Consider the following 13,484-nt stretch of genomic DNA (forward strand, 5'->3'; position numbering starts at 1 on the left):
GTAGCACTGTGCTCGGTGGTCCGGGTGTCTTGAGGACTGACTCATAGGTCACTGCTCCCCACTGATCCTTCCTGAAGAGGCTGGAACCAACACTGACCAGTGGCTTTTCTGATAGTGGGCTTGGGCACCTCCTTCTGGGTTCTAGCCTTGATGCTGTCTCTGTCTGTGTTGCTGCCACAAGAGAGTCCAGGCTGTGACCACCAGGGTCCTTGTGTTTCAGGTGGAAGAATCTGGTGAGCACGTGATCCTGGGTACTGGGGAGCTCTACCTGGACTGTGTGATGCACGATTTGCGGAAGATGTACTCGGAGATAGACATCAAGGTAAAGCAGCCGCTCCTTTCTTTGGCGCCTGCTTGGCCAGGAGCTTGGCTCACAGCTCCAGGCTGATTTTACAAGCAGCCAAACCCTTGAGTCCCCAGGAAGGCCCAAGGGGAGAAGGGTGGTCCAGGGGAGGAGATCTGCGTGGGAAAAGCATGACCTGTTGCTCCCTGTGTGGGAAGGATTGGAAATCCGGTTTGCCTCCTTCGGTGGGGATTATTCTCAGTGTCAAACGTTCAGAGTCAAGCCTCCCAAGCCAAAGTTATTCTTGATCTTTTGTTAAGAAAACGGTTGCACAGCTAAGCCATCTGTGGGGATTAGGGCTCAGAGTGGATGGTTTCGAGGAGAGCGTGGGGACTGGCTCTTCTGGACTTGTGGTGAGGTCTCAATGTAGCCCCTCAGTTAAACTGCCCGTCGCACAGCCTTGGTCTCAGTGGACAGACGCATTTTCTCCAGGGCCATGGGTGGTGGTCATGGGAGTGAGTGCCCTCAAGTGCCCCTCTTAGCCCAGGGCTGGTGCTGTAGAAGACGCTGCGTTTTTCCGGGAGTAGGCCGTGTGGGGGCTTCTGGGAGGAGCTGTGCTGCCCCGAGGTCATGGGCTGAGGATGGAACAGGCGCTCGCCAGTCAGTCTGTCGAGGCAGAGCTCTGACAGACCCACGGTGTTCAGTGAATGCCGGTGGGACGGCTATATGGTTGTTGGAAGATACCTTGGGAGACTATAATTTAGGTCTTAAACTGATCTCCACTTACTCTTGGCTCAGGAATATAAATTGTGCACTACGCTAAGTTTTCCAGGCTTCTTAGTTTAGGTGCAGACTTTTAGCCTCAGGCTGCTATGGTACTTGTCACTAACACTGATTAAGACAGGGGTTCTCTGGGCTTCCCTGGTGGCATAGTGGTTGAGAGTCCGCCTGCCGATGCAGGGGACACGGGTTTGTGCCCCAGTCCAGGAAGATCCCACATGCCGCGGAGCGGCTTTGCCCGTGAGCCATGGCCGCTGAGCCTGCGCGTCTGGAGCCTGTGTTCCGCAACGGGAGAGGCCACAGCAGTGAGAGGCCCACGTACCGCAAAAAAAAAAGACAGGGGTTCTTGCAGAGGTAGCGTCAGGGGAACCTTGGAATCCCCTCTGGCAGAAGGTTGTCCTTCCAACAGTTAGACCTTGCCTAACAGTTTATTTTGTTTCTCAGGTGGCTGACCCCGTTGTCACGTTTTGTGAGACGGTCGTGGAAACATCCTCCCTCAAGTGCTTTGCTGAAACTCCCAATAAGAAGTAAGCTGGGGGTCATAGTGACCCTGGGACTCACAGGGGTCGCTTTCCCCTGCTCCCGGCTCTACCCCAATCACCAATAGAGGCCCCTAAGTCTAGGGATGAGGGTGCTTAGGATACCTGAGCTTTACCCCAGCCCTCTCATTATGCCTTTGGACATGATGCTGTGGAATTCTTTGCCTTAGCTACTCCCAGTGGTTTCGTAATTGCCACTTTTTCTCTCTGTATAACATGACCACCTTAAAATTTTCCCTAGCAGCAACTCTACTGTTTCACCGTTTAATAACTAACACTGTTTAAAGCTTTTTTAAAAAATGCCCCAAATTTTACTTTTTTAAAGAGTGATAGATTCAAATGTAAGAAGATGAGCCCTTTTGCTCTACTCTGCTCCTGTGGCTTTCACTGATGTCACTGCCTTAGCTCTTTCCTTTGTCACCCTTTCTTAGGAACAACCCTTCTGACCCTGCTCAGAACCCACTTCCTTTCTGACTGGAGGGTCAGCCTGCTGACCCTCCTCATTACCCATTTCCTTTCTGACTAGGAACAAGATCACCATGATTGCTGAGCCTCTTGAGAAGGGGCTCGCTGAGGACATAGAGAACGAGGTGGTCCAGATCACATGGAACAGGTGAGAGTGTGGCTCTGATTCCAGGGCCGAACAGCTTACCTGATGAGTCTCTAGCACGACACATCCCTCCCTCTAGGAATTGATTTTGTCTCCACTGTCCTGGCACAGTGTAGGTAGGCTGAGGCGACTGTCATCCAGAAAAGCCGGATCTGTGGCCTCAGGAACGGGCAAGCACAGAGCCGTCTGACATGACCATTTTCTCCTCCTCCCCCAGGAAGAAGCTGGGAGAGTTCTTCCAGACCAAGTACGATTGGGATCTGCTGGCTGCCCGTTCCATCTGGGCTTTCGGCCCTGATGCCACTGGCCCCAACATCCTGGTGGATGATACCCTGCCCTCTGAGGTACAGAAGAACTAAGGGAAGCCCTGTGGCCTTCTCTTAGTTCTTGAGTGGAAGAAACTACAAAGTGTTCTTATTTTTCCCGAAAGTATTTTGTATCTTCTGGTGAAGAAGAGTATTCTTTAACTGGTGTACCTACTCCTTCTCCCTCTAAACTCTTCGGCTGTTGCCAGGGTCACTGCTAAGGGGCCCTCGTGTTTTGTGCAGGTGGACAAGGCTCTTCTCGGCTCGGTGAAGGACAGCATCGTTCAAGGTTTCCAGTGGGGAACCAGGGAGGGGCCCCTCTGTGATGAGTGTAAGTCCACCAGCGCCTCTGCCTTTGCCACCCCAGGCCTCTAGGGTCCTTGCATCTGGGTGTATGAGGTGGGATGGGCTCATCTTTGGGACCCAGCAGAAGCAGCAGCTTGGGGCCCACAGGGCCTTCCCATGTCCTGGGCCAGCTTCCTCCTTTCTCCTTCCCTATTCTGGTGCTACTGCTTGGTACATCTTAGAAATGGAAGTCACGTCTAGATTGACATTGGCTCCTCATTTCTGGAATGTGTTTCAGGAAGGGTATCGGGGGGATGGGATTGGAGTGGTTTATAGACCAGGACTGGACTTAGTAGAGACAAATGTGCAATTCCTAGAACTTATTCTACATCCCAAAATAATTAAATATCTGGAAAAGAAACACATAAACTTCTAGGGACACGTTATGCTGTCTGAACGTGGCCTGAAACCAACTCTGAGAACATATGCTTACCTTCACACCTCCGCATATGCTATTAGAACGCGCATCTGCAGGCTGAGTCTGTACCATATCTTTCATGGCTACAAGATAGCTGCAGTGCTGCAGGAGGCTCCCTGCTGCTCTGCCCGTGCGCCCTTGACTAGCACCAGAACCACTCAGCGGTCAGCTCCCCCTTCTCCTTTCCAGTGATTCGAAATGTCAAGTTTAAGATCCTGGATGCAGTCGTTGCCCAGGAGCCCCTGCACCGGGGCGGGGGCCAAATCATCCCCACGGCCAGAAGAGTCGTCTACTCTGCCTTCCTCATGGTGAGCGAGTAGGGCTGTCCTGCCGCAGGGCATTAAGTGGGGCCTCGAGGCTACTGTCCCCCAGCCTTCTCTTTACCCGGGTTCTTGGTCCTCAGCCTTCCCCAAGCTGAGGAACCCTTCCTTCTGGCTCTCTTGCAGGCCACCCCTCGTCTGATGGAGCCCTACTACTTCGTAGAGGTCCAGGCCCCCGCAGATTGTGTTTCTGCTGTTTATACTGTCCTGGCCAGGCGCAGGTGAGCCGCCCAGGCACGTAAGGGAGGGGGCAGCGAGCAAGCCGCCCAGCAAGAGGCAACCTCGCTGTGGAGGAGGAGGGACTGGACCCCACACTCTCCACTTCTGAAACCAAGGTTTTTAGAAGGAAGTAGGGAAGGAATGAGGCAATCCCCAGCCTTACCACAGATTATAATTTGAGATTTCTCCTTGGGCTCCCCCCTCAGAGAGCTCCTGCGGCAAGTATTCCTTGGGTGTGTCAGTGGTGGGAATGTCTACAGGTCCTTGTCTCGTCAGTGTTGCGCTGTTGCCCAGAGGTTGCTGCCCCTTTGACTTCCACAGGGAACTATGCCAAGAGCCGTTTCTGCCCTCCGTAGCGCACTTGTGGCTATTCTTTCTTTGATGGTCAACATTTGGGGGTACGCTACTTCTCTGCTTTTGGCCTCTTCAGGACTAGGGACTCAGCCTTTGTTTTTCTGTCTCAGGGGGCACGTGACTCAGGATGCACCCATCCCAGGCTCCCCTCTCTACACCATCAAAGCTTTCATCCCCGCCATCGACTCTTTTGGCTTTGAGACCGATCTGCGGACTCACACGCAGGGGCAGGCCTTTTCCTTGTCTGTCTTCCACCATTGGCAGGTAAGGAAACAACGCAGCCTGGTCCCCACCTCTGCAGGGCCATGCCCTCTGACCTGTTCCTCTCCAGGCCTCAAGGGGGATCGCCAGCATCCTAGATGAGGGCCTGCTTCTAGGCCGGATGCTCTGGGAGGTCGGCCTGGACCATCTGATGAAACCACTCTGCCTTTCAGATTGTACCTGGTGATCCTCTGGACAAGAGCATTGTCATCCGTCCCTTGGAGCCGCAGCCAGCGCCCCACCTGGCCCGAGAATTCATGATCAAAACCCGTCGTAGGAAGGTACGTGTCCCTCAGACCCACGGCCTTCCCTCCACCCACAAGGGTCTTGCCAGGAGTTGGATCTCTCTTCATTTCTTGCTTTTGGAGCCTTCTCCCAGAGACTGAAAGCATTTCACAGCACAGCGTGGAGAGTCACGATCTGTATAGGCTTCAGGCACTCAGACCCGGGGCCGCGTGCCTGGGAAGGGAGTGCCTTCCCCTGCCCTGGGACAGTACCCTAGAGGCAGGGCTCCCGAAGCAGCTCAGCCGACACTTGGCCCCCGCCCGCTCCCCGCACTCAAGCACAGCTCGGTCACGCAGGGCTCATCCTTGCATTTGCCCCACTCTGCAGGGCCTGAGTGAAGACGTCAGCATCAGCAAGTTCTTCGATGATCCTATGTTGCTGGAGCTCGCCAAGCAGGATGTTGTGCTCAATTACCCCATGTGAGCGCCGGACACCTGGCGGCTCCTACTGCCTGCGCGGGGCTGCATCCTGGACTTCGGAGCCAGGACCTGGTGGGGCTCGGACTCCGTGCTGTCAGAGCGTGTCTGGGACTGCTGTGGCCGCCCTTAACAAGCCCAGAGCCTCCAAGCCTCCAACCCAGACGGAGGAGCATTTGGCTTCCTGGTTCCTCCTGTGGCCTCTGCCTGGCTCCATTCCCAGAGAACAGAGAGGAGCTTGGGCCCAGGGAACGAGAAGGGGATGGAAGTGTTGAAGCCCAAGGGGGCCCTGTCCTCGGGATTTACGTGGATTTTTATTTTATTTTGTTTTTTTTGTATAACAGTTCGACCTTAGACATGGTTTATAAATGAACAGAACATTCTGGCCTCTGCCTTGCTCCGTTCTTTTCATCCCCACCGCTCCGCCCCCTTCCCTCCAGCACAGGCTCATCCTGGCACTTGGGTTCTGGATCTGTGTTGTCTCCCACGAGGCCGCACGGACTCTGCTCCCAGCTGCAGCCTTCTTCCTGCCTGGTCCCCAGGGAGGCGGCCTGTGGGGGGAGGAACGCCTGCCTCTTCGCTCAGTGTTCCCATGAGCACTGGGGCCTCGTTACTGTCCCCAGCTCCCATTCCTGGTGGATGGCACCTGAGGGGGCTTGGGAGTTGTTGGGTCTCTGGGATCAGAGGGCTGCACCTCCTCCTCTGGCCCTGAGGATTCTCCTTGCCCTGGAGCTGGTGCCAGAACTCCGATTTCCAGTCCTTGGCTCTAAGTCCTCCTACCAGCCACTACCAGTCCCTTACTCTGCTCTCGTCTACGTGAAGAAGAGACTTGATTTGCCTCAAACTCCTTTATTAGGTGCATACCAGGGGTTGATCGAAGAGGTCTGACTGCCCCAGGCCTGCAGGAGTCCCACTTCTCCCCAGCATCCTGCGCGGTTCTCTTGACGTAGTCTCTGTACATCGTGTACACAGCACCTGTGTGAGGGAGAAGGGAAAAGGCCCCATGACATCGCACCCTCCACCCATCCTCTGGCTCTCTCAGGTGTCCCAGAGTCCTGGGGGTCCAACACTAGCTGTCCCCTTGAGAGTCCAGCTTTGCTGCTTATTTTCCGCCCTAGGTCACAACAGCTGCTACAAACACCTGGCTGCACAGCCTGGGGAAACATCCCATTGAACACTTGACAAAGTACTTCACGTATATTATCTGTCTGAGAAACCTCACGGCAGTACATGAGGGAGGCAAGCTGGGGTGGGTATCATCATGTCGCACGTGGGGAAACTGTGAGAGAGATTTGTCCACTGTCGCACAGCTAGTAAGCAGCTGTCTGCCTTTTGATCCAGAGAGGAAAAGAAATTCAGCATAGGTTCTGCTGCATGTTTTTTCTCATTTCTAGGACAAACTCACGGAACAGACTGTGCATCTTCCCCTGGAACACAGGAAATTAAACAGGGAGCCCTGAAACTGTCTCGGTATGAGGGCCTCACCAAGGACTGGCTGTGGAGCCTGGTATAGGGAACAGGGACTGAACTCGTGGTCCCTTAACTGTCAGGACCCACAGCCACATTTTGCCTAATCAGTTCTGCCCTCATTCTCCCATGAAGCCACCAGCTACTTACCCAGCATGATCACACCCACAGCGCAGGCCTGTGCTGCCACTCGGGTGTGAATCAGGTGTGTGGACATCTTGGTGGAACCACGAGGCTTCAGCCGGTAAATCCTGTTTGCTGCCACCACCACGCAGCCTCCTAAGCCTACGTGGGCAGAGAACGTGACCCCTTGGACCTCAGTCACCAAGTACGTCGCTCTCCTGGTGAAGAGACACCTCACTAGGCAGGCTGGGCACCTGGATAATCAGCTGCCTTCCTGCTGCTGCTTTGGGGCTGGCAGTGGGGTGAGGAGAGGCTATCATTAGAACATTGAGTTGTTTCTTCTCAAAGATATTTACAAAGTGCTTCCCTCCAATGACTCCCCTCCTCCCTGTACAAATAGCCCATCATCATGACTCTCCCACCCCCCTTAGCTCTTCTCCAACTGCTGCCGGCCCCCACAGCTGTTTTAACCTCCCAGGGCCAGGGGGAAGGGAGCCCTGGGGGACCCCAAACTGCTCTGCCCATCCTGAGGCTGGTGTTGGTATCCCATGCGCTTGGTTGGCTGCCACCTCCAGCCATCCAGCCATCCAGACTCCTTCGTTTCATCGTCAGGATGTGCCCCTTAGTCCCTCGGCACCTTTGCTGTTGGCTCACTTCTCTTCTAGCTGTTGATTATTGGTTGGGTAGGACCACTTGAGTTCTGTGCTTCATTCTTTGAAAAGACTAGGAGACATGCTCTCTGAGAGAAGGCCCCCTCTTCGCCTCCCATTCCTTCGTCTCCCACTCACCTATAGGCACCAGCAGAGACTCCCTGGTCTTCCTCAGGAACTTCTCAGACATGCTGTCCTCACCCTCAGGTGGTGCCCACCAGCCTTTGTTAGCAGACATGATCCTGACCCCAGATGTTAGCAGCTGGGGCTCCTAGGCTTCAAACCAGTCCTAGAAGGAGGCAGGAAGAACTCCAATTCCCAGTCAACGGTGGGAGGGAAGAAGTGGACTGCTGAGACCTCTCTTACCATGCCCAACACAGACACTACTTAAAAAGATGTCCTGGGTGTCCTGTCTCAGACGGCTGGAGCCATTTCTCGGTCTCTTCCTCCCAACATCTGCCTCTTCTCCAGATCATTCCAGCTTCACTGTTTTCTCTGCCTCCCCCTCTACCATCTGTGTCTCTATGGGTGTGATCCTTGGGCCAAGAAAAGCAGCTGGAAAAATCCACAGATGAGGGTGGGAGGAACAGGCCTTTAACCTTGGGTCCCCCACTGGCCTTGAGTCTGTGATGGTTATCCCTGATGGAGCTGCAGAGGAAGATCTGGCCCCAGGCAGCCAGAGCCATCCCAGTGTTACAGCACCGGTTACCGAATCACCAGAGCCAGAGATTGAAACGATTAGGCATGGATCTGTGTATAATTTTTTGTGTAGATTTTGGATGTTAAGGCTAATGGAACAAATTCTGGTCCCTGAGCTGTTCCCCTGTCTCTAAGTCCATCTCTTGACAGGTTCTTTGCAGGTACCAACCCCCTGCCTTATCCCTGCGCTGGAACCCGTACGGCTCTAATTGCTAACACTGTAAATGTCCGCTCTGATCAAAAACTAGATGGAGTCCCAGAGTCCTGGTCCTTAGACCAGGGATTCTGCCTGCCGGTTGCCTTCTAAGTCTAACCACGAGACAAAGTCCCTGCTTGAGGCGACTTCTATTCCTAGTTGCCTCTCCTCTCCTGGAGGAGCAAAGACTGCTGGCCCCACAGGTCCTCAGCACGCCGGTGCTTACCCTAGGAGACGGCTAGAAAGTGGAGTGCAAGCAGCCCAGCCAGGGCTCAGCGTCTGCTGTTTTGAATCGGCCAAGAGCTGATGATGGAGCTGCAACTATGGGGGCAGGGAAGCAGTGTCTGGCTTCATGGAGACTTTGAAGTCAGGAATGGAGAGGGGAGGAGATAGGACAGGGCATCAATCTTAACGCCCCATCTGCTGAGTTCCAGGCTGGAGCTCCAAGCACTGGAAAGTAATGAAAGATCAGATGGAGGGGAGCCCTTACCTCAATTCAGTCTTTACATTCCTCTGGACGTAAGTGGCTGGATCAGAGACGGACCTGATTTGGCGAACTGAGATGGGAATATAGAGGCAAGGATGGGTAGAGATCCTGGGTTCTCCCGCAAGTTGTACTGCCTTAATTGTGCCTTAATTGTGAGAGACGGGCTGTCTGGTCTTGGTCTTGATCCCTCCAAGGATGTTTTCTGGGCCAAAGAGATTTGTCCAGGAGTTTGAAACAACTGGGACTTCCCTCACATCTCCAGACCCCTTCATACTGCCTGTGGGGTGATGCTCACTCAGAATACAGAGATGACAACGACCAGCCTTAGCACCTATTCTATTTCAAGTATTTATGTTTCAGACCTTTCCACTATTCTACACAGTAAGTAGCAGCTTGTTCATAGACCAGGAACTGGGCTTCTGAGAGGCTAAATGAATTATCCACGAGTACACAGCTAGTAAATGGCAGTGTCATGATCTGAACCTAGGTCTGGCTGGCCCCAAAGTAGCTTCTTGCTAAGAAATGGAGAAAGATCGGATGCACTGTGGAGAGTCCCACTCCATCCCATGCCTTTGTTCCTCTCCTAGCCCGTGTGTCTGTCCTAAAGGGGCTTTTCAGCACTGGAAATGTGTCCAGCAGCTGATGTCTTTCTTTTCTCTCCCGAGCCCTCACTGCTTCAGGGAGAGACCCAGGGTCACAGCATCTCCCCAAGGCCTCCGCATATCCCCAGCGTCCATGGGAACTCTCCTCCCAGTCATTCACACACACTCCTGTGCTGCCTCTCCTGGTCCCAGCAGTGGCCTGAATTCTCCAGAGATCAATGCTCTAGGCCACAAGTGGGAGGATGGAAATGTCTGGATGAGACAGTGCAAGAATCAGGACCAACTCCAAGCCCTTTAGAGAATGGAGGCCAAGCTATGGAGAGCGAAGTTCAACTTCTCCCCATTGAGATGATGTCGATGCTCCCACAGCATCTCAGCCCAGAACCAAGAAAATAATAGTTGCTATGATCTTCTGAGCACCTGTGAGCCTAGAAATGTGCTAATTGCTTTAAGTAGGTTATTTTATTTAATCCTCACAACTATTATTCTATTAGGTATGTGGTAGGTACTATTATTTTTATTCCTATTTCAAAGATGAAAAACTGAGGCCTGAGTTAAACATCTTGCTCAAGGTCACAGAAAGTGACAGAGAAAAAAGGACCATATTTCTAACCATTCCTAAAGTCAAATCTCACTACTCTGGACTAACAGGAGAATGACTGTAAAGTGGGGGGAAAGTCTTTAAATAGAAGAAACAAAATTGCTTTTTATTTCAAGGACCTCTGAGAACACACAGTAATTAAAACTTCAAGGACCAGATTTCTGTAGAGTCCTGTTTTAGTAAACAGATAAGATAAAATTATGATAACACTTTTGTTTAATATGCCAAGTCTTTAATAATTACTTTGATTTAAGCCTTTCTACATTAGTAATTTGCTTAATAAACCTCTTCCAGATCAGGTCACACTAATAGAAATTCTATTAGAGGGGTCTAATTGAATGATGCAGACAGACTTAATGGGTCCGGAGTGCAGGCCAGAGTCAGACGGGGGGTCAGCTGCTTGACCAACCACTCTCTGAATACTTGGACTTATGCCACTCAACCTCTTTTGAGTGTGTGTCATCATCTGTAAAATGGAGGTAGCATCTACCTATAGGATCGTTGTAAGGGTTAAATAAGATGATTGTTAGAATTCCCCTGCACACTGCCTGCTTCTCTTCCTCCAGAGCAAGTGGCAGGGATGGGTAACAGGCTGGGGGAGAAGTGGAAAGTCCCTGACAACAGATGGGAAGGTTCCCATGTTCTGGGTGGTCCTGAATTCAGTACACTCTCCTCTCCAACCCCACCTCCTCCTTGTTGGAGGGGCTTCCCTGCCTAACTGGAAGCTTCAGGCTTGTTCTCCTTATTGTGTGGGGGGAAGGGAATGGGGAGGGGAGGGGGACTTGGACTTGAGGCTGTACACAATCTAAGACACAGCTGTGCTATATATAGCCTGAGGGAGCTGAGTGACAAGAGGGGGGAGGTGAGGGACGCGCAGCTTTTGCCTTGAGCTAAGGAGTGCTGTGAGTGAGGGGATGATGATGAATGAACTGGACAAGGAACAGAGGATGCTCTGAGTTGGGGTTGGAATGGGAAGGACCCAGGCTGAAGGGCTGGGGTAATCACAGGGGAGAAAACATTGGGCCATATAGTAGTATCTGGGGGACTTGAGGGGCAAAGAGGGGGTAGCAGGAACAGGCAGAGGCAGTGGAAGTTTCCAGATGATGTGGCTAGGCTGAGGCAGCCTCTAGAGGGTGCCTGGGGTGGGGAGGGTGGGACACCCCCTCTCCTTCTAAAAACAGGCACTGGGTTCCAAGGACCTCGCAGTATTTGTCCAAGGACAGCCTCAAGAGCCACAGGCTTGGGCCAGGACAGTGCCTTTGGTACCCACTAATCATTCTGGAGGGGCTGCTCACATATTTTTAAAGATTCTAAGAGGTGTGGATAATAATAGCAATTTGGAAGGCTGAATCAGACTGTAGCGATGCTGACACAGAATCATGTCTTGTGAAGGAATAATTTTGAGCTGCAGAAGACACCAGTATAGACCCCTGTACTAACAAATGGTTGCTCCAGAGGAGTTGAAATGTTTTGCTGAAGTTCTTGTGTTGGGTGCTTTTGAATACCCAAATTACCCAAAGTGCACTATGGGAGGGAACTAATTGTCTTGAGAGCCTACAAGATTTAGGGTACTTCATATATTTAATCTTCACAACAGCCCCAACTGGTAGATATCATTATCCCCATGTTATAGATGAGGAAACCGAGGCTGAGAGAGCAGGTAAATGGCTGCACTACCCAGCCAATAATGATAACCACTACAGGGAATTCCCTGGTGGTCCAGTGGTTAGGACTCCGTGCTCTCACTGCCAAGGGCCTGGGGTCGATCCCTGGTCGGGGAACTAAGATCCTGCATGCTGCATGGTGCGGCCAAAAAAAAGAAAAAGAAAAGAATGATAACCACTATAGACCACTTTACAATGAAAAATTAACATATGACAATGTGATTTCCTGTACATTTCATCACATCCTCACACCATCTTAGAAATACACATAAATGAAAGCACACAGCTGGGCAGAGCAGACCTCTGAACCCAGGGCTTCCAGACACTCGAGGACTGCACACCCACCGCACTGCCTCTCACCAAGGCAGGGTAGGTCCTGAGCCAGCGCACTGTGTTTTGTTTTTTTTTTAATTTTTATTGGTGTATGGTTGCTTTACAATGTTGTGTTAGTTTCTACTGTACAGCAAAGTGAATCAGCTATAAGTATACACATATCCCCTCTTTTTTGGATTTCCTTCCCATTTAGGTCACCAGAGAGCACTGAGTAGAGTTCCCTGTGCTACACAGTAGGTTCTCATTAGTTATCTATTTTATACATAGTATCAATAGTGTATATATGTCAGTCCCAGTCTCCCAATTCATCCCTCCCCCCCACTGTGTTCTGAGCGTGTCCAAAAGTCCTTGTTTGTGGGTGGTACCAGAGGAGGTCTCTTCAGCTCCCATACCCTTCTCCCCACCCCTAATTCCTGAGCATACTTCATCTGCCCTTCATTTGCAAGTAAATTGACCTTAACTTGAAATCCAGCATTAACTACACAAGAAACAGCTAGCTGGGCTCTGGGAAACACTGGGGGGAGTCATCTTACTGTTCCTTCTATACTACTTGCATTACCCATTCCAAAAAATCTGCTTCAAACATCCCTGTGGCAGGGAGGAGCAGTATAATGTGTCTCACAGGTTAACTGAAACTGCTGGGGATTATGGGGGCAGGGGGTTGTGCTACTAACACCCCCCGCCCAATAGCACAAGTAATCAAGAACTTCTAATCCAGCCAGTCTGGGGCAAGCAGGGCTTCCTGTTGCCAACCGGGAGCTTTCCCAAATCCTACCTCTCTGGGCCTCTGCTCCCATCCCCCTGGACAGAAGAATCTGCTCCGAGTTTACCAGCCAAGTGGGGACCCTGGAAAATGTGTAATGGAAATAGTGACACACTGCAGCCTTCAAGTTGACCCTACAGTTTCCAAACCACAGAGCCCCAGGGCGACTCTCAAGTTCTCAAACTGGGTTTTGATTCTTTCCTGCCTGGGCCCCATGTGAATAAAAAGTGACATGGTTCTCACAGCACCCGGCTCTACCACTCCCTGCCAGAGGATGGAAACCAGACCCATTTCCCTGTTTGAAACTTGAGGCTTTTTTTCTTCCCTCCCGTAGCCTTTCTTATGTTAGCAATGGCAAGCCTTCCTTCACTCATGCACTCTGCATACACTTGCCAGGCTCCTACTGTGTGCTGGGCTGGGCTCAAGGAGCTGCGACACAGCGGCCCTGCCTTCAGGGAGCTCACGTTCTAGCAGTTGCCCTGGTTTGCTCCGGACCATGGTGAATGCCTGGACCTCTGGCTTAGGTTTCTGGCCTCAGCTTCCCCACCTGTAACTGGATTAAAGGATGTCAGTAGCTGGCAAGGTGACAGAGGAACGGACGAAGAGTCCTGACTAGGAGACAGAGTCTTTGGCTACATTTCTGTTTTTTTAACTATCTGCAGTTAAAACAACTTAGCTTCCCTGGGTCTCATTTCCATCTTTATTTTTCTATTTTATTTTGAAAAAATTATTTATTTTTTAAATTTATTGGCTGCATTGGGTCT

At 51.7% G+C, this 13,484-nt stretch overlaps 2 protein-coding genes across 3 annotated transcripts in view; one reads left to right on the forward strand and one right to left on the reverse strand.

Moving 5' to 3' along the window:
- The window catches only part of EFTUD2 (elongation factor Tu GTP binding domain containing 2), a 33,042-nt gene extending 27,520 nt beyond the window's left edge, over window positions 1-5,522 (forward strand). The window contains exons 19-28 of the mRNA XM_030849006.3: window positions 221-322; window positions 1,508-1,590; window positions 2,129-2,215; window positions 2,430-2,556; window positions 2,761-2,848; window positions 3,470-3,588; window positions 3,727-3,821; window positions 4,284-4,437; window positions 4,608-4,715; window positions 5,047-5,522. Of these exons, the coding sequence (XP_030704866.1) occupies window positions 221-322; window positions 1,508-1,590; window positions 2,129-2,215; window positions 2,430-2,556; window positions 2,761-2,848; window positions 3,470-3,588; window positions 3,727-3,821; window positions 4,284-4,437; window positions 4,608-4,715; window positions 5,047-5,142 (1,059 nt within the window). The 3' untranslated portion in view covers window positions 5,143-5,522. The remainder of the gene's footprint in view (window positions 1-220; window positions 323-1,507; window positions 1,591-2,128; window positions 2,216-2,429; window positions 2,557-2,760; window positions 2,849-3,469; window positions 3,589-3,726; window positions 3,822-4,283; window positions 4,438-4,607; window positions 4,716-5,046) is intronic.
- HIGD1B (HIG1 hypoxia inducible domain family member 1B) lies at window positions 5,412-7,894 on the reverse strand. 2 transcript variants are annotated; one of them, XM_030849012.2, is made up of 5 exons: window positions 7,742-7,894; window positions 7,514-7,664; window positions 6,753-6,887; window positions 6,000-6,110; window positions 5,412-5,686 (listed from the first exon to the last, which is right to left on the reverse strand). In XM_030849012.2, the coding sequence occupies exons 2-5, from the start codon at window positions 7,611-7,613 to the stop codon at window positions 5,583-5,585; spliced, it is 450 nt and encodes a 149-aa protein (XP_030704872.1). In that variant the 5' UTR covers window positions 7,614-7,664; window positions 7,742-7,894; the 3' UTR covers window positions 5,412-5,582. The 2 variants fall into 2 exon arrangements, with proteins under 2 accessions (XP_030704872.1, XP_030704871.1); XM_030849011.2 differs by having other exon boundaries at window positions 7,514-7,894.
- Window positions 7,895-13,484: the final 5,590 nt, after the last annotated feature.

The sequence above is a fragment of the Globicephala melas genome, chromosome 20, assembly GCF_963455315.2.
Source record: "Globicephala melas chromosome 20, mGloMel1.2, whole genome shotgun sequence".
Classification (NCBI taxonomy): Eukaryota; Metazoa; Chordata; class Mammalia; order Artiodactyla; family Delphinidae; genus Globicephala; species Globicephala melas.

Coding starts and splice junctions, on each gene's coding strand:
- HIGD1B (XM_030849012.2), bottom strand. CDS start 7,613: ATGTCTGCTAACAAAGGCTGGTGGGCACCACCTGAGGGTGAGGACAGC. Junction 6,888..7,513: donor GTCTCTGCTGGTGCCTATAG/GTGAGTGGGAGA, acceptor CTGCCCACGTAG/GCTTAGGAGGCTGCGTGGTG. Junction 6,111..6,752: donor TGTGGGTGTGATCATGCTGG/GTAAGTAGCTGG, acceptor TCCCTCACACAG/GTGCTGTGTACACGATGTAC.